Source organism: Pyrus communis, chromosome 13 (genome assembly GCF_963583255.1).
Source record: "Pyrus communis chromosome 13, drPyrComm1.1, whole genome shotgun sequence".
Classification (NCBI taxonomy): Eukaryota; Viridiplantae; Streptophyta; class Magnoliopsida; order Rosales; family Rosaceae; genus Pyrus; species Pyrus communis.
Genome location: NC_084815.1, coordinates 18,130,932 through 18,155,998, shown reverse-complemented (window position 1 = coordinate 18,155,998; position 25,067 = coordinate 18,130,932). Strand labels below are relative to the sequence as shown.

The 25,067-nt window shown below is 39.9% G+C and overlaps 1 protein-coding gene across 1 annotated transcript; it reads left to right on the top strand.

The window, feature by feature from the left end:
- Positions 1 to 5,960: 5,960 nt before the first annotated feature.
- On the top strand, positions 5,961 to 6,955 carry LOC137712293 (secreted RxLR effector protein 161-like). The gene is made up of 2 exons (XM_068451396.1): positions 5,961 to 6,320; positions 6,767 to 6,955. The coding sequence occupies exons 1-2, from the start codon at positions 5,961 to 5,963 to the stop codon at positions 6,953 to 6,955; spliced, it is 549 nt and encodes a 182-aa protein (XP_068307497.1).
- Positions 6,956 to 25,067: the final 18,112 nt, after the last annotated feature.

Here is a 25,067-nt window from a genome sequence, read left to right as displayed (position 1 = left end):
AAGTATTTTTTCATGTATAGTTAAAAACTTAAAAAATGAAAAAAAAAAAAAAAAAGGATAATTTGTCACATCCGTCCTAATTTTAATTGTATATAATTTCCAGCACTAGAGAATTACGAAATTACCCTTGACGGACTAAGTGAAAATCCTACGTGGACATTAAGTACTTTATAAACTTTACCTTTTTCTCAACTTTCTAGTTAGTGCGTGTCCTTACGAACACGTGAGTGCGAACGAGATGTAAATCAGATGTGCAACGAACAATTTAGGCACCTTTTCTGATAAGGGGGAAAATGGTATTTTCCTACCCTGGGGATTCCACTGCTTGTTTTTTTGAGACAACAATGGACCGTCGTTATTACGGGTTGTAGACTAAGGTATTCTGGCTTATTTGTTGGACTTGTTAAAGAAATGGGCAAGTAGGCTGTTCATTTTAGTGTTCTTAATTAGGCCTAGTGCTTAATTAATTATTGTTTGGGCTTGACCCAAAGACGCACACACAAATTCTCGAAGTTCTTGATGATAAGAAAGCGTAAACACAAACGGAATTGAATTCGAAGTTACAACGGAGATTTTACAAAACTTTAAAGTTCAAGGGCGATATTGTAATTTTCCTTCTGTCAATGCACCTCTCAAACATGGACCACACCACAATAGCCCCTTTGGGTTTTTCCTGAAGCTTTCTTGGCCTTTGTCCCATGTGTCACTAGCCTAACTCCAACAGCCCAGAGCTACTGGGCCTTTCTTAACCTATAACTAGTCATGCCCGTAGCAATCTATTGCTAGTTGGGCTTCGCCCTAGCCTCGGTCCAACTCGCCAGCATGCTGCTAGGCTTGCACTGCCCCGGCCCAAAATCTGGCCCTAGCTTCGACTAGCCTTTGCAAACGTCAACCCACAAGCCAACCTTTGGGTAGGCCTGCCCCCTCACCCCATTTTGGCCCAAACCAACAGCTTTTACTACTGGGCTCACCCAGACCACACGCCCCGAAGGCTTGTAACCGAGCTGCAGGGCCCATCCCCACATCGATACTAGCCCATATTTGGCTGAGCCGATTTTTTTTTTCCCACCCAATGCCAATTTTTGGCATCCCCGCATTAGAAATCATGCCCAAATATTTTTTTAGGGTACTTCGGTTTACACTAATTAATTCTAATTTAATTATCACTTGGTTTATCTCCAATTGAAGCTAATATGATCTGTCTGTCATTACTTTGCTTCCATGATTGACCTTGTTTGGTCCCGATCTATTAAATTAATTAAAAGTGACCTGCAATCCATTAATCAGATAATTAATCCAAAATTATTGACCTGAAAATCACTTTTGCACATTGACGATTAAATAATTTGTTTTCTACTTTGAATCGTTGACATCTTTTCGTAGTCTCGAAGCTCTCACACTTGAGTTCCCGAAGCAACTCAAATCCATTACACTTCAATCAGCATATTGCATTTTGTGTCCCTACATGAACCTATCATTTATGTAGTGCCTTTAAAACACGAAGTTTTCATTCAAAACTTACCACATGAAACCTGAAGCTTTCATGTTTAAATTAAACCAATACATGTCTATAGAACCCGAATGTCCTATGATGTATGTTTATGGATCACCATATGACTAACTACATTTTGTTGTACCCTCCATTTTAGGGACATGTCGAACTTGAATTAGTTCGATTTCACCGCTTTGGAAATATCTGGAAGAAACCACTTGAAGTGTGTTCAAGACGTAAAGCTTCATCTTATTGTAAAGAGTATTAGAGCCACCATCGAGGCATCTTCCAACACCAATGTAAGATCCCACATCACCCAGGGGAGTGATCTTTATATATATTCCCATCCCTACCTAGCACGAGGCCTTTTGGGAGCTCACTGGCTTCAGGTTCCATGGGAACTCCGAAGTTAAGCGAGTAGTGTGCGAGAGCACTCCCATGATGGGTGACCCATTAGGAAATTTTGGTGTGAGTTCCCAAAAAAAAAACCGTGAGGGTGTGCTGGGGCCTAAAGCGGACAATATCGTGCTACGGTGGAATCGGGCCGGGGAAGTGGTCCCGCCCCGGCCGAGATGTGACAACCAACCCTGTCGATGAAGCTCAGAAAACTACTACAATGATCTTCATTTAAAGACACATCCATGATGCATTATAGACTTGTTGAGAAGGACCCACACACCCTCTGGCTTACTCTGGCTGACCATTTCGATCACCAGAAAGACATTTACTTGCTTGAAGCAAGACACGACTAGCAGCATCTACGCTTCCAAGATTTTAATTCTGTGAATGAATACAACTCTAAAGTTTTGTAGAATCCAATCACTGCTTAAGTTCTGTAAAGTTAACTTAACAGATACAGATCTTCTGGAGAAGACCTATTAGACATTCCATGCCACCAATATTGTCCTGCAGCAACAATATAGGGCACAGAAGTTCACCAAATTTTCGAATTTGATCTCTATTTTACTTTTTGCTAAAAGGTAGAACCAGATTTTGATGAAAAATCATCAAGCTTGACCCATTAGCTCTAACGCCACGCTTGCAGTGCATGCAACCAATTCTAGTAGAACGATGAAAACATCATCATGGCCATGGTAATGGGCGGTAAGCTAGGCCACGGGCCCAAGATCAACAGAGCCAAGGCCCACCCAAAGGAGGAAATTTAACCCAAAAACGCCAACCCCTTGCCCTCAAGGCCCCAAACTTCAAGAACAAAAGAAAAGCTACCGTTTAATCGACTTCCATTGAAATGGACATGTGCTACTGTTGTGGATTAAAGGATCATTGGTCACGCGTATGCAGAGCAACCCCCAAGGTCATTGCCAAGTATCATGCCCGTCTTGAGTCTAACTTTGCCTATGTAGAACATCTCGAAGATGCTTCTACATCTATGGAGATATCAAATTTTCAGGAGGCATTAGCTCCTATGGATGAATAAGTTTTATTCTTCTAGACATGTTTTTAGGGTGTTTTTACCTAGTGGCCGAACCCACTAGGAGTGGCCGGACCTCCCTAATTTTTAGGTTTATAGTTTAATTTTTGGACAATTTTTCTAAGTACTTGCAATAATTTGTTTGGTTTTGGTTTTTTTTTTTTTTTTTTTTTAAATTATGGATAGTTATTTTGTTGATATTGTTTCTCGAATTGATTAATTGAATGAATGGAATTATATTTATGCATATGACCAATTCAATCAATTTATTTCTAGGTATGTTTAGTGGGGAAGTTAGTTGGCTGGCTAATAGTGCTACTACGCACACCATATTGCGTGAGCGACGCTATTTTACTAACTTCATACCTAAGAAAACACCTCTGACAACCCTCTCAGGCTCATCCAACTTGATTGAAGGATACAAAAAGGCCCATATAATGTTGTCTAATGGTACTGTCTTAACCATTAAAGAGGTTTTTTATTCTCCACGTTTCGGAAGAAAGTTGTTGAGTTTTAAAGACATTCGAGATAATCAATATCATATTGAAACCACTGAAGAAAATGGTTCTGAATTTCTTTGTATCACTTCTTACGAACGGCTAGAAGCATATTCACGAGAAGTTGGAACATCTCCCGAGTGGGTTGTACATCACAACTAATCGTGGGATAGAAGCCCACCATGTGGCTGGCCCTGTGCCTGAGTTCCAGAGAACTTTGCTACTTTAGCACGATCGTATGGGACATCCCGGACGTGACATGATGTGTCGTATCCTTAAATCATCACACGGGCATCATTTACCTCCCTGTGTTGGATTCCCGCCATGCAAAGATTGTTCTTTGGGAAAGTTGAACACTCAACCCTTAATTACAAAGATTATTCACAACCATCCTAAGTTTCTTCAGAGGATTCAAGGGGATATTTATGGACCTATCCAACCAACATGCGGACCATTTAGATACTTTATGGTGTTGGTTAATGCGTTGATACGTTGGTCACATGCCTGCTTATTGTCCACATGCAACGTTGCATTTGCAAAACTCCTAGCACAAATTATTAAGCTTAGGGCTCACCACTCTGATTATCCGATCAAGTTAATTCGACTAGATAACGCTGGAGAGTCGACGTCACAAACTTTTGACGACTATTGCATGTCAATTAGGATTGAAGTTGAACATCTTGTACCCCATGTTCACACCCAGAACAGCCTGGCATAAGCTTTCATAAAACGCCTTCAATTGATAGCTCGGACTTTGGTTATGCGAACCGAACTGCTAGTATTTGCCTAGGTTATGCAATATTGCACAAAACTATGCTGATCTGCCTAAGGCACATTGCTACCGTTACAGTTAGTTACTGGATATGAGCCTGATGTCTCGTATTTACGGGTGTTTAGGAATATAGTATATGTACCAATAGCGCTGCCATTACGTTCGAAAATGGGTCCTCGAAGAAAAATGAGAATCCATGCCGGTTATGATTCACCATCGATTATTCGCTATTTAGAGCCCTTGACATGAAATCTCTTTACCGCACGTTTTGCATATTGTCACTTTCAGTTTTCCCGTCGTTAGAGGGAGATAAACATGCCAATGTTCCTATAGAACACCGCGAATTGTTGTGGCATGTTCCCACTATGTCTCATTTAGTTCCCCACACTGCCCAATCTGAAACTGAAGTGTGACGAATTATAGATCTTCAAAGCATTGCTCAAAGTATGCCAAATGCTTTTACTGATCTAGCTAAAGTGACAAGATCACATATACCCGCTGCAAACGCACCTGCAAGGATATACGTACCTCGAGTACGCCATAATACCACCTAAGAAAGCCAAACCGTCCCTTAAGGTGGGGAGGCCACACCTTCCACATGACTCGGTACATTGGTGGCTAACCAATCATCTGCTCTAACACTAAAACGTGGCAAACCCCTTAGTTCAAATGATTCACAACCCCATAAGACGAAAAACACACAAACTAGTGACCCTAGTCTGAATTCGACCATCGCAGACTCATCTTTTCCAACGCATGAGGTTATTTTAAATTACAATGATGTCTTAGACAAGACAATCTGACTTCCTAAGAATCGCGAGATTTCGGTCCTATTCAGTAGTATATGAGGTTTAGAATTGGAATGAGATGATTGTCGAAGATGCATTTACGTATAAAATAGCTACTGACATCATGATTAGCGATGACATTGAACCACGTTTTGTTGATGTATGTCAATGTCGAACAGGTTGGTCAAACTGGAAACAAGCAATCTAGGTCGAACTCGATTTGCTTGCGAAACGTAAGGTGTTTGGACCTATAGCTCTTACCCCACCACATGTGAAGCTCGTGGGCTATAAGTGGGTTTTCATGAGAAAGAGTAATGAGAATAATGAAATAGTGTGATACAAAGCATGCCTCATATCAAGGCTTTTCTCAATGCCCTGGTATTGATTACGAGGAGACGTATTCCCCCGTAATGGACGTCATAACGTTCTGCTACCTTATCATTTTGGTAGTTTTCGAAAAACTAAATATGTAGCTTATGGACGTGGTAACCAAGTATCTCTATGGGATCTAGATAAAAAAAAAAGATACATGAACGTTCCAGAAGAACTTCCGTTGAATGGTTAAAAATAGTTCTAAACCACGGAACACTCTCTCTATTATATTAAGGAGATCACTCTACGGATTGAAACAATCCGAACGGATGTGGTATAACCGTCTAAGTGAATATTTGACAAGTCAGAGTTATATGAACAACGAATTATGCCCATGTATGTTCATAAAGAAGTCACAATCCAAATTTATGATCGTTGTAGTTTATGTTGATGACATGAACCTTATCGGAACTCCCGCAGAGCTTGAGGAAATTGTCGTTCACTTGAAATCAAAATTTGAGATGAAAGATTTTGGAAAAACTCGATATTGTCTCGGCTTGGAGATCGAGCATTGTTCAGATGGAATCCTAATACATCAATTAAACTACTCCCAAAAGGTGTTGCGACATTTTAATGAGGACAAATCGAAGCCTTTGAGAGTACTTCTATGGTTGTTCGGACTCTAGATGCTAAAAAAGATCCCTTCCATCCCAGTAAGGATGAGGGAGAGATTTTGGAGCCTGAAATTCCATACCTAAGTGCAATTGGGGCTTTATTGTACTTGGCTCAATGTACTAGACCTAACATTTCTTTCGCTGTTAATCTTTTGGCTAGATACAGTAATGTGCCAGCACCCAGACACTGTAATGGTGTTAAAGACATTTTACTCTACCTCAAGGGTACGACGGATTTGGGCTTGTTCTACACCCATAAATCCTCGAGAAGAGCTGTCGCCTTCCTCGTATCTCAGGTTGATTCCCGCCTTGTTGATTATATAGATGCTAGATATCTGTTTGACCCTCATAGGGTATGTTCTTAAATGGGCTATGTCTTTACAGTTGAAGACACCACTATATCTTGGAGGTCTACCAAACAAACGCTAGTTATGACTTCTTCGAACCATGCTGAGATTCTCGCCCTGCATAAAGCATCACGTAAGTGTGTTTGGTTAAGAGCATAGATTTAGGCTGTTCTACATTTTCCACACGTGTGGCGTAAACACAATCAATTCTTGACCTCTAATGTTTTAGAATTATGACACCTCGTCAATCACGAACCACACCAGCTTTTCTTAATTTTGGGCAACTTAGAATGGCTATTGTTAACACCATCTAGACGATTTTCTACCCTTCCCAGAAGAATGATTTGGAGATCGTCTGTGATCTTTAAGTAAAGAACTCCTACGGCACAGAGAGACTCAAAACAGGCGAAGCTTGGTTCAGACATGTTAAGAAGATGTTCCATTTCATGCAGAGGCAAGGAAACTTCCCAGTTGACCAATGGATTGTGACTATAGTATGTTTCCTCCAAGGACCAGCAATGTCGTGGTGGAAGTATAAGATGAACAAATCCCGGAAAGCGAAAAAGAAAACTACTTATATTCAAGCAACGGTTCGTGAGCATGTTCTTGTATCCGGATTACAAGACTTGGATGAGAGATGAGTAGATTTGGTGCCTTTTTGCGGTTAGATTTGGTGCCATTTGAAACTAAAGCCGAAATGAAACCAAACCATTTGGTTTTGGTTTGGTTCAAATCATTTGCAAACAAAATGAAAGTAAAGTGACATCATTAAGCTTGGAAGACTAGAGAACCCTCCCTGCGGAAGGATCAAGAGGCTGTAAATTTGATTGATGCAAGAGAACAAAAAACTCCAAGATGAGTGAGTACATGATTACCTGCTTCATTATGCCAATATAAAAAGCGAATGATCAAAATTAAGAATTCAATCCTTTTCATTTTCAAAAAGTTAAGAAGAAGAAAATTACATGAAAAGTTGAAGGAAAAAAGAAAAGCTGATAAACATTCGTTTGACTCTGAAACAAGGGAAGGGGATTATAGCATTTAACTATTTAATTCCAAACAAGTGCAATGAACTTCGTTAGAATCTGAAGCAGCAAACATAAAAGCCAAAGATCAAATCTCCTTTTGATCTGAAAAACAAGAAACAAATGGGTTTGCAGTGTGCAGATCAAGGACAACATCAAGTAGCTAAAACACATTTTAATATAGATGGTTTTGTTACTTTCAGTAAACAAAAATTTTTAGATCATAATATGTTTAGATAGCAGAAGTGAACAAGAACAAATAAGAGCTATTAAGAATTTAGAACAATTACAAACTTGTGATTTACAGTACATAGTTGATTATACATAAGATTTCTTTAAATATTTAGGAGAAACTGGAAGAATTAATGGTATTAATTTATTAGATACTTATATGACAAAAATAAAAGGACTAGTACGTGAAAAACTTTGGACTAAATAGCAAAAGCATCCAAAGGAAAATTATATTGCAATAAGACCTAGAATTCAACATGTATGTGAAGGTAACAATGTAGCCAAATAAAAGCAAATAGAAAGATTATGAAATAGTTTTATATGAGTTGTAAAAAAAAAAAAAATAGATTTACCACAGTAATATGGTTGTCATAAAAAAAATTATAAGAAGAAATATAGATCATATAAGCCTTAAACAAAATAAAAATTTCAGCCTAAGACCTTCCAAAACATATAAAAAGAGTAATGATAAGTCGATATTTTACTATATATTTTACCCTAATCTTAGTATTAATTTATTTTTATTTTGTGAGAATTTTGATACTTTGAATTATATTTCCAATGTAGGACTTTCGATTTCCTCTTGAGCAAAAAGTATTCAAATGGACGAATTTTGGAGTGATTCCAATTGGAGAATTTTGATACCTTGAAATAAAAATCGTCAAAGCCTAGCTAAGTTCTCCAAATTGATGTGTTCTCTCACCCTAATCTAATGGTTTAATAGCCTTATTTATAGTACTACAAAATAAAACCTACCTAGAAAAGGTTTAGAATAAAACTAGGAAACATAATAAAATAATAACTAGCAAATAAATGGTTTCCTATTTAAACTGAAATTCGGACTGCATAGAAGACCCATGACCGACCAAATCAACTTCGATTTGGTCCCAAAATGTCTCATTTTAAAGCTTGAGATGTCCCTAACAAATCCTCAAAAGGAATCTTACTCAAAATATGCCATCTTGACCTTCAAAATAATCAAAACGTCCAGAAACGTCAATCTCGGAAAGTTGCGCGCTGGGCCTTTATTTCATTGCCAGAGTCAAGCGGCTTGGTAGAAAAATCTGAAATTTTGAACAATCATCTTAAAGCACTCATGAACATCCTCCAATTGGAATCACTCCAAAATTCGTCCATTAGAATGCTTTTTTCTTAAGAAGAAGTCGAAAGTCCTGCATTGAAAATAATTCAAAGTATCAAAATTTTCACAAAATAACCAATAAATTAATACTAAGATTAGGGTACAATATATAGTATAATATCGACTTATAACCTAAATGTATTTCAAACAATTTAGGAAAAGAAGTGGTAGACATTGGATAAGAAAATACAAAGCACCAAAAGATAAAGTAATTGTAAGTGCTATCTATGTGGAGAAGTAGGACATAATAGACCTAAATGTGCAAAATTAGGAAAGCAATTGAAGGATAAAGTACATTTAATGAAATTATTTAAATTAGAAGAAAATGAAGATATAATGGTATGCCAAAAATAATTGAAACTTTCCGGTGCAATGGTGGTGGGTTTAGGGTTACTGGATGTAGAGAGAAAAAACCCATACTTTTTTTTCTTATTTATTAAGGGCAGATTTGAAAACTTGATGAAGAAAATTGCTTAATTGGGTGTAAAGATAAATCAAATGGGTCTAAATAAAATTTCCTTTATAATATTAGTGTGGTCATTGACTTTTTTTCCTATAATAACCTCATTAGATAATAGTAAAGTGATTAACAATTAACAGGATACTTTTTTTGGTCTAATGATATTCAAGTATGGCATGAAATGTATTCCAGTTGGATGCGTGGTTCAAAATGTCAAATATGCATATTGGATTGTTTAAGTTGATCGAATTCCACCCAGTCCAGGCCCAACTCTTTTTTCACCGAGAGTGGTTCTTTGTACATCTAATTTTTATTTTTGGCACTCACAAATTTTTCTTAATTTAATGACCAATTAATGAGTTACGTTTTCCCGTTTTGGACCAAATCATTTCAGGGTGTTGTAGCCACCTTCTAATTCTCTCTCTCTCTCTCTCTCTCTCTCTCTCTCTCTAAAATACCCCCAACCCTTTATCCGCTATCTCTTCACAGTTTTTTAATTCCTCACCGAACTATTAATGACTGACGCTCCTCCCACCTTCAATTCGGCGGGTTTACAGACAACCGTTTTTCACTCACTTGAGATGGTGCTTTCGCTTATAATAAAAGAAGAAAAGTCACTGCATGTTTCTCCAGTTTCTTGTGCAATGGGTCTCTATAGCTTTTTGGTGGGCACGGGTTTGTGAGGGGGTGTTCAGTTGGATTCACAGTTGAGATGGTTGTGGCAATTTGTTTCTCTATTTAAAAGTAGGTATAATTTTGTCATTTAGTATTACGGTCTAATAATATTCATCTTCACTTGTAAATAAAAAGTCTTCGATTTAATTTTTGTCAAATGCGAATTTGAACCACATTATTACTAGCCTAATGTAAGACTAACTTCACCCCCTTCTCTTTAGTGTAGATAATATCGTTTGTTAAAAAAATAAAAATAAAGACAATTTAAAAAATAGTATAAATTTACATGAGTGTTCAGAGAATATGTAAATTTAATTACGGGTGTGCAAAGAATAAAGTGTCCAATTATAAAATTATGGGTCCAAAGAACCGCTCTTCACGGAACGTGGGAATTTTTTTTTTTTGTCAAAACCAAACATGGGATTAGTCCACTACCAATCCTGCCCAACAATGCAGGCCTACTAGACATCTGAACCCTATGAAGACAATGTTAAAGAACGAATCTGACATCGGTTAATTTGTAGAATAAATTATAACTAATTGCACTTGTATCTTTTGTGATAAAAATCAACACAAGTCCAGTTATGTAAGTGATTAAGTTGAGACAATATTAATATAATTAGTATAAATTCGTTAGCCTAACTCTTAAATCTTGACATGATATCATAGTGAATTTTCAAACTACAACTATTTCAATTCTTAATAAAAGACCCCAATTCAACCTGACACAATTATTCTAACTGTGCACGAGACCTTGACCCAATAACAACTCATTAGCTACTTCAGAAAAATAAAACGAAAACTAATAAAAAGGGTTTGAAAATTTTTAGTTTTAATAAAAAAAACCATGTTATAAGTTTTGTTTAATGATTAGTACAAGGCCCATATTGAAGTAATCCAACTAAAAATGGCCCAACTATAATAAATTATGATTTGTCGATTTTACCCCTAACATTTTTAGGTTGAGTTCCATATTTTCATTGTTAATGGAGTTCATCGTTGTTTTGCAGACCTTCTTCTTTTTCTTTGAAACAAAAATATAGATCCTCATGCTATTTAATTTATATTTTGTATTATTTCATTGAAATGTGATCGTCGTTATTATTCATAGTGTATTCGAGGTAATATTTTTCAAATTTTCATCGTTAGTGGAGTTCATCATTTGTTTCTCTAGAAAATAAATTTGAGATCTGCATATTATTCAATAATAATGACGAATCACTGTTTCTGGATTGTAAAAATAAACTGCTTCTAGATTTTAAGTAACACTGTTTCTGGAATCTAAGTCACTGTTTCTGGATCCAAATGAAATAGACACACTGTTTCTTATGTAAGCTAGAAAAGAAATAGTGAAATTCATTGTATTTGGATTCAAAGAAAAATAAGCACCCTATTTCTTAAATATAATCAACTGATGCATGAAAGAAAAGAAAACCTTTGACTGGTTCTGGACTATAAGTAACTGTTTCTGAAATTTGAGTCACAGTTTCTGGAATTTAAGTCACTATTTTTGGATTTTGAGTCACTGTTTCTGGAATTTAAGTCACTGTTTCTGGAATTTAAGTCACTATATCTAACTTTTTTTTTTCCAGAAACAGTTTTATGTTTTGATTCTTTTTTTTTTTTTTTTTTTTTTTCCAGACACTTTTTCGTTGGTTTCTACCATTAAACTTCATTGAACTTGTTTCACCGGCTTTGTTTCGATGAATGCTTCCTTTTTCAACTTTGATTTGAACATTGATTTGATTGTTTTTGAAATGGGGGAATTCGATTTAATAGGAAGATAGGGAGTTATTATGGTGGTTTCGTGCTGGGTTGAGGTTGGTGAAGAGTCAATACAATATCAAATCATTTAGAAGTATTTACGGAAGTGTAGATTTGTAGTAGGTTGGGCTTGTAAGTTTGACACGTGGACAATAGCTTTGGATGATTTTTTATTAAACTTTGAGTCTTTTTGGTTAAATAACATTTTGGGATGATTTTTGATTAAATATTTGTTGGCCCAAACCCTTTTCATTAAAGCTCTCAAAAATAAAATATAAGATTAACCACCCGGGAAATTTTTGCACATGTAGCCCACTAAAGACGTGATACGTTGAGCTAGAGTTTTTAATAATGCAATCCCGTGTGGAATACTTCAGAAAATAAATTATAAAGTATATTAAAGAGTTTCACACCTAATTGCATCGATGTCTTTTATGATAACTAAATATACTTGTTGGATTATACATGTGATTATGTTGATGCAATCTCGGTGTGAATTTTTCATGTGATTAAATTAAGACAATTTCAATATCATTAATGGTGATATGTCGGCCCTGCTCAATATTTGTTTTTTTTTTTTTTCGATAAATGCATTGAATGGTGTCATTTAACGTGGATAAAATGTTTTTGGCATGTTTTATTATCTCAAGTAACTCTTTAATTATCTTTTGAAATATAAGGTGGTATACTATGTGTCAATAGTATAAACGAAGGGTTATTGAAGCTTAAAAGTGAAGTATATTAACCTTATTGTTCACTTATATTCTAACACTTTCACCACCTTAATTATGTTACGTGTACACATAAAAATTTGGTCATTTATGAGCCAACACGCTCTCAAGTTAGACACACGTTCAACTGGGTTCAAATACCCATCTTCTCTGCTAGCTACCTCCACCGTTTCCATGACCCGTCTTCACTCAACTGGCAGATCCAATTAACACAGACAATATATAAAACAAAAACAAAACTAGAACACATGAAAATCTACATCACCCTCTTGTCGACGATCGACACCGTGCCTTATTCTTCCTCCCTTACTCTCTTGTCGCCACACACACACACACCCCCCATCTGGCCATCTGCTTCTTTTTGGCTTACACTCGTATTTCGTTAATTCGTGTACATAATCATCTCCAAGAAGCCCGACAATTGCACATCATATATTTATGAGTTCATTTTTTCGATCAGGACTGTGGAGCAAAAAATAATCAAGAAAATTATAGAGGCGACATGTGGATTTTTGGAAGAAAAGGATAAAATTACACTCGAGGTACACTGGGATTCCCACATGCATGCAACAGATGATAACGGCTCAATCAAGGTCAAAGGTGATCAAAAGGGTATTTGTTTTTTTTTTTTCAAAATCCTCTCATCAATTCTCATCAAATCATCCACACAAGGTAACTTCCAATTATTCTTTTCAAATTGGGATTAATTGGCAAATTAATAGATTAATTATCAAATTAATTGATTGATTAGCCAAATTGATTGCAATTACACTCAAATCACCACCACAAATGGCCGGTCCTTATTTCTCCAAATAGGGCCAGCCACACCCCTATATATAGCCCCTCATTTCTCTAAAAACCTAAGTCCAATTCTCTTCTAAAATTCTCTAAATTTCTCTAAACATTTTCCCCTCAAAATTCTAACTTTGGCATTGGAGATTTTTTGGCCAAAGAGCGCCCCCCCTCCCCCAAAAATTCATCGTGGGCGCGTGAGGCTCTTGGCCTTGATCTTAGGTGTTAATTATTGTGTAGGTGCATTTTCGTCCGAGAAAAAGAAGGTGGAAATTTGCATCCACAAATTGGTGCTTTCATTGAGAGTCTTGATTCACATGCTCAAAGAAGACTCTCGCATTCGAGGTCTTCTTTTTCCTTGTTCATTTGTAGATTTTTCGTACGTTCTTGTTCCTAGAATTTTTTCATAAAAATTCTTTGAATAAACGTAAAAGAAATGTACAATGATAAGAGATTCAGAAACCACGACGAACAAAAATTCTAATGTTCAAGAATTTGGACTATGGTGATCCACAAGGCTCAACGCGATGACGAGTGGAGCGGCACAACCCTCACGGGGCACTACTATGGCAAACCTTTGGCAGGCCCATAACCCATGGTGAGCAACAAGCCTAGGTGCTGACAGTAGCCCAAGTTGCTGCCCCAACATCGTGAGCCCAAGCTCAGCTTATGGCCTAAGAAGTGCTGAACACAACCTAGTACCCTACGCCTCTCCAAACCACACAGGCCCAAGCCCAATAAGAGCCAACCCAAGCCACGACCTGGTGTGAGCCCAGCGCGCACCCAAGCGGAGCCCAAGCCTTACACACATATGCTCCATATGCAATCCAGGCCATTCTCGTGGTGCCCCAAGTAGCCTAAACCGATCCAACAACAGTTCAGCCATCCCGGCTTTAGATTTTTGGGCTGACGATTGAACATGGGGCATTTTCGCCATATTTCTTCGCGGATTTGACATTTCACAACTCAAATCTTGCGCCCGGAGCCCATTACACTTCCATTACTTAAGGAGACGTATTTCGTCCAGCTCTTCCAACCTAAATAGAGAACAACACTTGTCTCGACAAGTCATAGAGTTGACAAGCGCTCTTGTGCAGTTGACGACCTTGGTGAATAAGCTCTTGAAATGCACTGAGATGCAGTGTGCCCCAAATGAGGTGTCCTGAAGTAGGACAAGGGCAGACGAAGAATCTATCTAGTAGCGTCTCGGCAAGCAGCCCCTCGACCAGCCATAAACCAAGCGTTCGGGCAGTGTACATTACCGATTGGGCCCCCGAGATAGCGTATACTCTCGTCTTATCGCGTAGAGAAATGTGCACTCTCGGCTAGGCCAATGAACAAGTATACATTCACAGTTGAGGCCACACTCCGACAATCAACATGAGCAACCTTTGAGGTGAAATGTTTATTCGCGACTAGGCCCGCAAGGAGAATCCTCTACCTCACATCAGAGTAGGCAGCACGACGGACGGAAAGAAAGAATCACTTAATCCGACTCAAGTTCAACCAACAACCAGCAAGAAATTCGTTTGCCCGCTAAGAACATACCACATGCACCGCAGCCGTAGTATAGTTGAGCTGAACACATGAAAGAGCAGCCTAGACCAACAGGTCACGATTGGGGGCAGCTGAGAGCTTTGCTACCCCAACAAAGGAAAATTCAAGAAGAAGTAAAAAGGCTCCTGACTAAGTGATTGCACAATTTCCAACATAATAAGGTCACTAACAAGGCGTTGAGATGGTACATGACCAACATTAGCAGGTCATCCTTTACAGATAAGATCGAGCAAGCAGAGCCTCCACATAAGTTCAACATGCTACACTTCACATCTTTCAAATGAGATGAAGATCTGGAGAGACACCTTAAGCACTATTGATACATGATGGTCCTTTATCGGAACAACGATGCTCTCATATGCAAGATATTCGCCACCACTTTGCAAGGTGAGGCGCAATATTGGTTCGACACCTAGTAGCCACAATCCATCCAGAGTTTCGATGAGCTTTCTTCAGTTTTCACCAAAGAATATTCATCATACCGCTCGATCAAAAAGAAGTCCACTCACTTGTTCAACGTCAAGAAAAACCCAAATGAGTCGCTCCGCAACTATGTGAAAAGGTTCAAAGTAGAGAAGGCAAAGATAGTCGGATGTTATAGCAAGTGCAAGCCTTCTAAAAAGGATTTCCAGCAAACCATCCATTGTTTGGAGAATTGATCATGAAAGAAGATTTAACTTGGCAGACACTTTCGCCATGGTAGAAAAACATGCACTTTGGGACAAGGCTTGGTGAACAGACAAGGCGCCTGAGCAACCTTGAAGAGAATCGGCAGTAGCTCAAAAGAAAGAGGACGAGAAACAGTATAACCACAAAAGCAGACAGGAAGCCAAATGTATGGACTGATCCACGACTAAAGAAGGTCCAACGCATAAGAACTATTATAAGTTCTCGATCTCGATCCACCAAATCCTCCGTGACATCAAAAGGGAACCTTGGTTTAAGTTGCCGAAACAAACAAAGGGAGATATTTCCAATTTGAACCGCACTAAGTATTGCACATTCCACTGAGGTCCTGGTCACACAACCGACGACTGCAAAACTTCAAAAAACTACTTAGAGAAGCTCATGAAAGAAGGCAAGGTCGATAGATATTTAGACAAGCCAGCTGCACAACCTAGAAGGAACGCAGACGCCGACGAAGAGTCGTCAACCAAGAAGATTCGGATCAATGACATCTTTGTTGAATTTAAGCACTTGGGGGCCACCAACAACTCCAAGAAAAGGAAGATCTAGCAAGCTTTACTAGTCTCACAGGTCCAAGCAGTCAACACCCAACCTGGACCCATTGTTGGCTTCACCGAGCAGATGCAGAAGGCGTAGACTTCCCACACAACGACGCATTAGTGTTATCTGTCCAGCTAGCCCATGCTATAGTCGACAGGTTGATGGTTGACAACTGAAGTGCGGTCAACCTACTTCAGCTCTCAATAATTCAGAAGGTGGGCTTGGAAAACACAATCATACCCCAAGCGGAGGTACTTACCGGATTCAACAGACACACCTCGACTTCTATCGACAACATTACACTTGACGTGAGAACATCGTCAATTATCTTAAAGCAGATGTTCACGATCGTAAGCGGCCCGTCTCCCTACAATGTGATTCTTGGGAGACTTTGGCTGATTAAGCTGGATGCTTTAACCTCTGTCAAGTATAAAAAAATCTAATTTCGCATCTTGGGAGGAAGAGTTGGAAAAATCAAGTCTGACCAGGCCACATCTCAACAATGCACTGTGCAAATACTGAAGGAATCAAGAAAGAATACCTTTACCCCCATAGAGGCTACCCAGGTCCAAAGGGATAATAAAGCTACCAAATTGCAATTATAGCAGTCAGATCAATAAGATGTTGTTGAAGTCAACACGCCAACAAACGAGAGGGACGGAAACCCGAAGAGGACGTCAATTAGCTCACGTCTGAGCTCGAAAGAAAATAAGGAACTCACGACTTTCCTAAGGGAAAATCATGGCGTCTTTGCATCACCTTCTGACATGCCCAGCATCGATCCCAAGATAGCTTGCCACAAGTTGCACGTTAATCCCGTTACAAAACCAGTGATAAAAAAAAAAAAAGACATTTTGCACCTGAACAAATGGCGATCATCGAAGCAGAAATCGACAAGTTATTAGAAGCCAGATTCATAAAAAATGTAGCGTACTTAACATGGTTTGCCAACGTCATGCTAGTAAAGAAGAAAGAGGAGGGCAAATAGAGGTTTTGTGTAGACTACACTGACCTCAACAAAGCATGCCCAAAGGATCCTTGTTCACGTCCCCGAATCGATCTATTAGTAAATTCAACTTCTGGGAACCAGCTGCTTAGTTTCTTAGACGTATACTCCGGCTGCAACCAAATAGCCATGTACGAACTCAACAAGGAGAAAACCACGTTCATGATCGAGCGAGGCACCTACTATTACAACATCATACCTTTTGGCCTTAAGAATGTTGGAGCCACTTACCAAAGGTTAGTAAACATGATGTTTAAGAAACAAATTGGAGTAACCATGGAAGTCTATGTCGACGACATCATGGTGAAAGGCAAGTAGCAATCTGACACATTGGCAACTTGGCTGAAACTTTCAACATCCCTAAAAAATACAAGATGAAGCTCAATCCAGCCAAATGCACATTCAGAGTTTCTTCAAGCAAATTCTTAGGGTACCTAGTAACCCAACGAGGAATTGAAGCACAGCCCAAACAAATCCGAGCAATCCTAGAGATGAAATCTCCAAGCACCTTGAATGAGATCCAAAGCTTGACCGAACTTGCATTTGCACTCAACCGTTTTCTCTCGCCATCAACCAATCGATGCAAGCCATTTTTCAAGGCCATCAATAGGGCATAATGAGACAAATGGGATGATGAGTGCGAAAGAGGTTTCTGATATCACCTCCCTTACCAGCCAAGCCGGAAACAGGGGAAGACTTATACATCTACTTGGCAGTCTCTGAAGTAGCAGTAAGCTCTGCCCTCATATAAAAAGAGTTGGAGGCCCAACTACTAGTATTCTACATTTCTAAAGCTCTTCTCAGTGAGGAAACTAGATATCCAAAGATCGAGAAATTAATTTTGGCACTAGTTGTTGCGGCTCGGAAGCTCAGACCATATTTTCAAGTGCACACAATCATCGTCATGACTCAGTATCCTCTATGATCAATCCTATACAGTCCAGATGTTTTTCAACGAGTAATGAAGTGGGCATTGGAACTTAGCCAATACAGTTTAGTTTTCCAACCTTGCACAGCGATAAAGGTCCAAGCCTTGGAGAACTTCATAGCGAAATTCACGCCTAGCCTAGGCAACGCAACAAAAAAGCCCAATGATGCCCCGGAGGTAGCCAAGCATGCCCTAGCTGCGCCTGCTCCACCCGATGGTGACTTTTGGCATTTACATGTTAACGGCGCATCCAATTGCAAAAGCTCAGGAGCAGGCGATCACTCTAGGCTTTAAAGCATCCAACATCGAAGCAGAGTACGAGGCCTACTAGCAGGCCTCTGAATGGCAAAAGACTTGGCGATGAAAAAGCTTGCAATTCATTCTGATTCATAGCTAATCACTGACTAGACTACTGGGGAGTACACGGAAAAGCATCCAAAGATGGCGCAATACCTAGAGAATGTATGAAAGAAGCTTGAGGCGTTTTAGACTTACACCATCACTCAAGTTATGCCCATGTGGACGCACTAGCCGGCCTAGGCTCTGCCCTCAACCATCAACGCAAACGCTCTATTCCGATAAGTATCTAAACAAGCCAAGCATAGAGGCGGAACCGGCAGTCGAAGTGTCACAGGTTAGTACAACTCTAAATTGGCAAGATTCCATTATAAACTACCTGGTCAATGGCACACTCCCCATGGAAAGATTGGAGTCTAGAAAACTCCAAACAAAGGTAACACCCTACTACATGTGGAACGGCATTCTCGTCCAAAAATCCTACATTGGACCACATCTCCGCTACCTATCACCTCCTGACGACCTAAAGGTTCTAAGTTCAATCCATGAAGGCGTTTGTGGAAATCACTCCGAAGGCCAATCTTTAGCATAAAAGGCTTTTAACGCAAACTACTACTGGCTTACTATGCATCAAGATGCTAAGGAGTTAGTACAAAAGTGTGACCACTGCCAACGCTATAAGCCGGTACCAGCACTATCTGCCAGCGAGCTACACCCACAAACGAGTCCTTGGCCATTCATGCAGTGGGCAACCGACTTGGTAGGGCCTATGCCGCCCTCTACTGGGGGGCAGAGGCATAATCGTGGCAATTGATTACTTCACCAAGTGGGTAGAAGCCGAGCCCATGACAACCACGACTCATACAGACATAGAGCGCTTCATATGAAGGAACATCATTTGCCGATTTAGCATCCCTCAATCCATTGTCACAAACAACGGTCCACAATTCGTAAGCAAAGATTTGGTAAAGTTCTTCAAAAAATATGGCATCAAGCATCACATGTCCACGCCGAGGTATCCCTAAGGCAATGGGCAGGCTGAGGCATCCAACAAGAAGATTCTTGACTACCTCAAGAAATCCCTCTCCAACAAGAAGGGAAAATGGCCAGACGAACTCCCCGGATGTCTATGGGCATATTGCACCACCAAACGACGAGCAACCGGTGAGACTCCTTTCTCTTTGGCATTTGGTTCATAAGCAATCATTCCTCCCAATGTCATTATGCTAAGTATTAGCACTCTATTGCCAAGCATTGAGCAGAATGAAAAGGAGATGACCACAAACTTAGATCTAGCAGAAGAGAAATGTGAGAATGTCATCACCCACATCGCAGCCTAACAGCAGCAGCTCTTCTCCAATTACAACAAAAAGGCCAAGATCCGACAGTTCCAACCTTAAGATCTAGTCCTAAGAAAAGCCTTCATCACTGCTTACATAAAAGGCTCCAAAAAGATGGAGCTCATCTGGAAAGGTTTGTACAAGATGAGCAAAGTAGGTTGCAAGGGTAGTTACACCCTCACCACCATGAACGACAAAGAGATCGAAAAATAATGGAACGTCTACAATCTAAGGAAGTACTTTGTGTGACCTTCCGCTACATCAAAGCCCAAAGATTTGAGCAGTTTGACGGGCACCACCTCGCAAATTGAGAACTATCAAGTTGTTATGTAGTTCCTTACAGCTAAGTTTTCATTCGTTTCACTCATTTTTCAATGAGGAATTCAGAAGTAATTTACAATTTGGCTCGGCTGCCTGCTTACAACAACTGATCACTAATGTACTTCAAAAGAAGATCGCGCCCTTCTTAGAGACTAATCACAAAAATTGAACCCCCTTAGGAACCAACCACGCTCTCCAGTTCCCCAACCACATGGGTTTGGTCTCCAATGCGAAAGGATAAACTTTACACTCCGAATATCCAAACGTAGATAAGTCGGGCTGCCCTGGTGTAACTAGGTTGACAATGGCTTACGCCGGGATTCCTAGAAGTGGCCATAATGGTCTTTTTCAAGGCTTAGCTAACTGAAGGATTTGGGGTCTCTTGGCCTAATTCGTTTGGAACCGGGCTTTAGAAACGGAGAAGGCACATTAAGCAATACGCCTATGGACGGCTGCCCTAGAATCCTAAAGCTATTATCGAGTACACTAAGGTAGCCTACAGTTTCCAGAAGATTGCCTACGGCTTGCCTTTCAAGCAGTAAAGTTACGCTAGGCTTATACAACCGTACATTTTTATGAAAGGTTAAACAAGCTAGCGTGCATATATGAAGCTTTATCCACTGCCAGCAAACTACGTAGTTGATAAGATTCACCTCTGCCAAGCGCAGAATGATCATTTAGATCTAAACTAATTCCTACAGTGTTGTGATACTTGTTACGCAACCCATGAAATTGGTTACATAAAGAGCAAGAAGTTCTCTTGAACCTTTGCTTACGAAATTCCATACAACCACGTACTTTTGATACGAAAGGTTAGCGAATTTCATGACCCAAAGATCTTTAGTATGTTATGATGCAGGCCACACAACTCAAAGAATTGAAGAAAGCCAAGGTTAAATAGCACAGTGGTCATGCGGACTCATTTGCTTCAGTAAGTAAGACGTCCTGCTGCAAACCTTATAGTTAACAACCTTGTAAAAATTTCTACACCAACACCTATGACTACATAGGCTATGCAAGCCTGTCTGCTTATAGAAAAGTAACACGTCTGCTGCTGGTCTAAAAGTCAAAGATAGGGTAAGAACAAAAGAAACGAAGATGAAGAAAAGTGAAGGAAGCAAGTTTATTAAATTTTCCAACAAAATTGATAAACAAATAGCAAAGGCCGAAAAAGTTTAAGTAAAGCAAAAAGCAACAAGGAAAACAAAGAAAATCCTAAGGGCTACCTAGAAGACTACCCTTCAGCAGCTTGGACATCCGACGGCTACTCGGCCGCCACATCTTCAGCAACCGCGACGCTCCCAGCTGTAGCATCTTTCGACGTTTCACAACCGGCTACTCAAGCCTGGGCACCAACTTCTCCGACTACTTCACCAATGAAGGCCTTAAAAGTAAAGATAAGTAAGTCTTCTAGAGAAATAGAGAATGTCTCAGAGTATTTCCCAGTAGACTTAAAGGCAGACTGCCTACCAAAGAGATAATCTACATCACACAACTTGTAAAAATCAGCCTGACTTTGCACAAGCAAAGCCTTAAGCCTAGTCTTCTCACATTCAGCTACTCGTTCTCCTCGAGTGGACCAACACGGACGCGCTGCAGTTCATCCACTTCCTTTTTCAGACTCTCATTGATCTCTAGTGCACCTTCGAGTTCCAACACTTGGGGCTCGAGCTTATCAACAACCTTCTTGAAGTGGATCACTTGGTTATAAGTAACGATCAACTCTTCATCCTTTGCGTAAGCAGCAGAATGAAGCTCAGAAATGGCACACTCAAGATCTTGAATCTGAGGTATGTAACATCTGATCTCTTTCTCTTCACCTTCATACTTAACTTGAATCGTGTCAAGCTTAGTCTTCAAGTCAATAATCTATTGGCGAGCGGTCTCAAGCTGTAGAGAAGTGGGGGCAAAGGCATTAGACTCATTCAAAGTGACGAGCTCAGACTCCAACCTCTTAAACTTCTCTACAGAGGAATAAGCTTCAACTGTCATAGCCTTTGCGACCTCCTTGGTAGCCTTGGTATCCTCTTGGTCAAGGAGTATAGACTCGGTTGACAAAATAACCGTCTTCTGCATCTTAGCAAGTAGAGTAGTCCTCATGTACTTGGCCGTATGTTTCACAGAGGAACTTGGGCAAACAACCCTTCTAATGCCATCAACAAAATTGGCCCAAACATCTATGTCTTCAAGTAGATCTGGTTTCAAAAGCACGCAGATCTCAGCAGCCTGCCCAAACGCAGACTTAGTGGATTTCTCATAGCTGCCCACATGAGCAGCTTCTCCTTCCTAACAGGCGAATGAGTCTCAACAGTAGGGGGAGTAGGCTTTGCCGCCACCTTAGTAGTAGAGTCCACCTTATCGTTTTTCATAGTAGCAAGCCTCTCCAAAGGTGAACCAGACTTAGCTCTCGGAGGAGCCTTGGCATTGGTTTCGACACTGGGGCATGACGGAATTTCTACGTTGAGCAATCATATCAGCAATTAAACTAGCCATCTTTAGCATGGCAGACATCCCCGGCTCAGATCTAGCAGCCCTATCTTTTTCCCCTTGGAAGAAGTCAAGTCAATCACAAGTCTAGGGGCAGCCGGCGGACCCTCGCAGGCAATGGAAGAAGTCTTTGATTTTTTTCTCAGCAAGCGTCTCTTGGGCAGGAGGGGAATATCTCTTTTTTCCACCTTCATTTACAGCGGGCTCCACAATGGTGATCAGAGGAGCTAATGTCTCCACCTTGATCTGTTTTATCTCCTCTCTCGGGGGCAACCCACCTTTTTCCTGGCGAAGATGGTACTCAGCAGGGATACCCAAAGTGACATGCACTTTCTTAATGTTCAAAGAAATATTAGGAGTTGAGCCGAATTCTGAATCTACATAAGTATAGGAGGACAATCAACAAATTAGAGAGCAACTTAGCAAAAGCACAAAGTGGCCGAGGGACCAAGTAGTCTATTTACCGGTAATAAAAGTTGTCAAAACATATAGCTCATGGGAAGAATCAGACTCCCACTCACCACTTATCTCCAAAGTCTCCTTAGCTCAGTCATGTTCTCATTTGCTCGAATGATCAAAAGAGCCTATGGCAGGATCGCAGCTGCCTAACTTCCTCGATGTGGCTTATGTCAAAGAAGTACCAAAATTCATTGACAGTTAGATCCAAGTCAAAAAATTGGCTTAGATTGAGGAATCTCACCATCACGCGACCGCATTCGGAGAACATTGAGCGGGGGCACACTTCATGGAGCAAAGCACTTCTTGGAAGAAACGCAGCATGAGGAAAGTCCCAACACAAAGTAGTAGGGGTGAAACTTGATGGCTCTTCGAGCCCCACTGCATGGCTTACAGCTGCTACCATCCTCGACACACTTCATACGCACCCCCAAAGGAATGACGTGTCTATATGCCTCAAGAAAGTCTCTAAACAAGTCATCAGAGCTAATCTTGAAGTGAGCAGCCTTAAAGTAACTTACCTTGCTCAAAGATCCGCCTTGACGATACAATGGTGGCACACCATCATCACTTTTATGGCTTGAGGAAGACATGCTTGAAGAAATTCTACAAAGACGCAAGGAAAATTCGTTAGATGGCTGCACACACACAAAAAAAAAAAAAAAAAAAAAAAAACAAACAAACAAAAAAAAAAAAAAGGGAAAAACAATAACTAAAGCCCTAAGCCCCCTGGCCTAAAGTCACGGCCCAAACCATAGGACCCAGCATCAGCGCCATGCCGTACAACCTAGACAGCACCATTCTAGCCCAATAAGACCCTCGACCCGAAATAATTCAAGCGGGCCAAGCCCAGCGCCCCGCAGCCTTCTCTCTTTCTCTTTTCATGCACAGGGCCCGAGAGTTGCAAAAAAAAAAAAAAAGAAAAAAAAAAGGAAGAGAAAATGAGGCCCGAGCCTCCTCAGGCCAGACCATCGCGCCAGAACCAATGGCGACTAGCCACCTACAGCAGCCCTATCGTGGTCTCTTCCAGCCAACGTTCACATGTCCTCGACCCCCGTTGAGCCAAATTTCAAGCCCCGAGGCTCCCAAAAATCAAGAAGACAAAGGAAATTAATTTTTTCTTACCTTGGTGCAGAGTGAAGACGAAGAAAGCAACGAAAGACGATTCTTTGCACGGGCAAGTGTAGAAGATTGCTAAGGGAGGGGGAACAAATATCCTCTAGCTTTCTCTCTCTTATAGGGTAGAATAAATTGCTTTCTAAAGTTGATTTAATAATCTACTTAAGGTAAACTTAAATAGACTTTAGAAGTAATTTATTTCCCTTTCCTAGAATGATCTAATTTCCTATTAATGAGGGAATCTACACCAAAATAGGAAACAATACTAAGTTTTCTAAAGTAAAGGAAAATCTTTACACCTGCTACCTTTTCCTGCGAGCAGCCCAACATGTGTAGGGGCATTTATGGAGCCAAAAATAATCAAGAAAATTATGGAGGCAACACGTGGACTTTTGGATGAAAAAGGACAAAATTACCCTCGAGTCACACGGGGATTCCCATGCGCATGCAACAAACAATAACGGCTCAATCAAGGTTAAAGGTGATCAAAAAGGGTTTTTTTTTTTTTTTTTTTTTGTTTTTTCAAAATCCTCTCATCAAATCCTCCCCACACGGTAACTCCCAATTATTCTTTTCAAATTGGGATTAATTGGCAAATTAATTGATTAATTACCAAATTAATTGATTGATTAGCCAAATTGATTGCAATTACACTCAAATCACCACCATAAGTGGCCGGTCCCTATTTCTCCAAACAAGGCCAGCCACACCCCTATTATATAGCCCTTCATTTCGCTAAAAACCTAAGTCCAATTCTCTTCTAAAATTTTCTAAATTTCTCTAAACATTTTCCCCTCAAAATTCTAACTTTGACATTGGAGATTCTTCGGCCAAAGCAGCCCCCCCCCCCATATTCATCGTGGGCGCGTGAGGCTCTTGGCCTTGATCATAGATGTTAATTGTTTTGCAGGTTCATTTTCATCCAAAAAAAAAAAAAAAGGCAGAAATTTGCATCCATAAGGACATTCACATGCATCATGATCGTGAGCCTTAATTGGCTGATAGCGGATTACTACTGATCGACACTATATTGTTGTTAATCATTTGTATTGTCCCAATTCAAACATTTTATCATATAAAAGGAAGAACATGAACCCTCAGGTGGAGGGTGAAGGATCCCACCCACTTAGGTCACCTTTAATCGAAAGAGCTAAACATAGCTCCATCCAAAATTATAGCCCTAACAAAAAAATTTA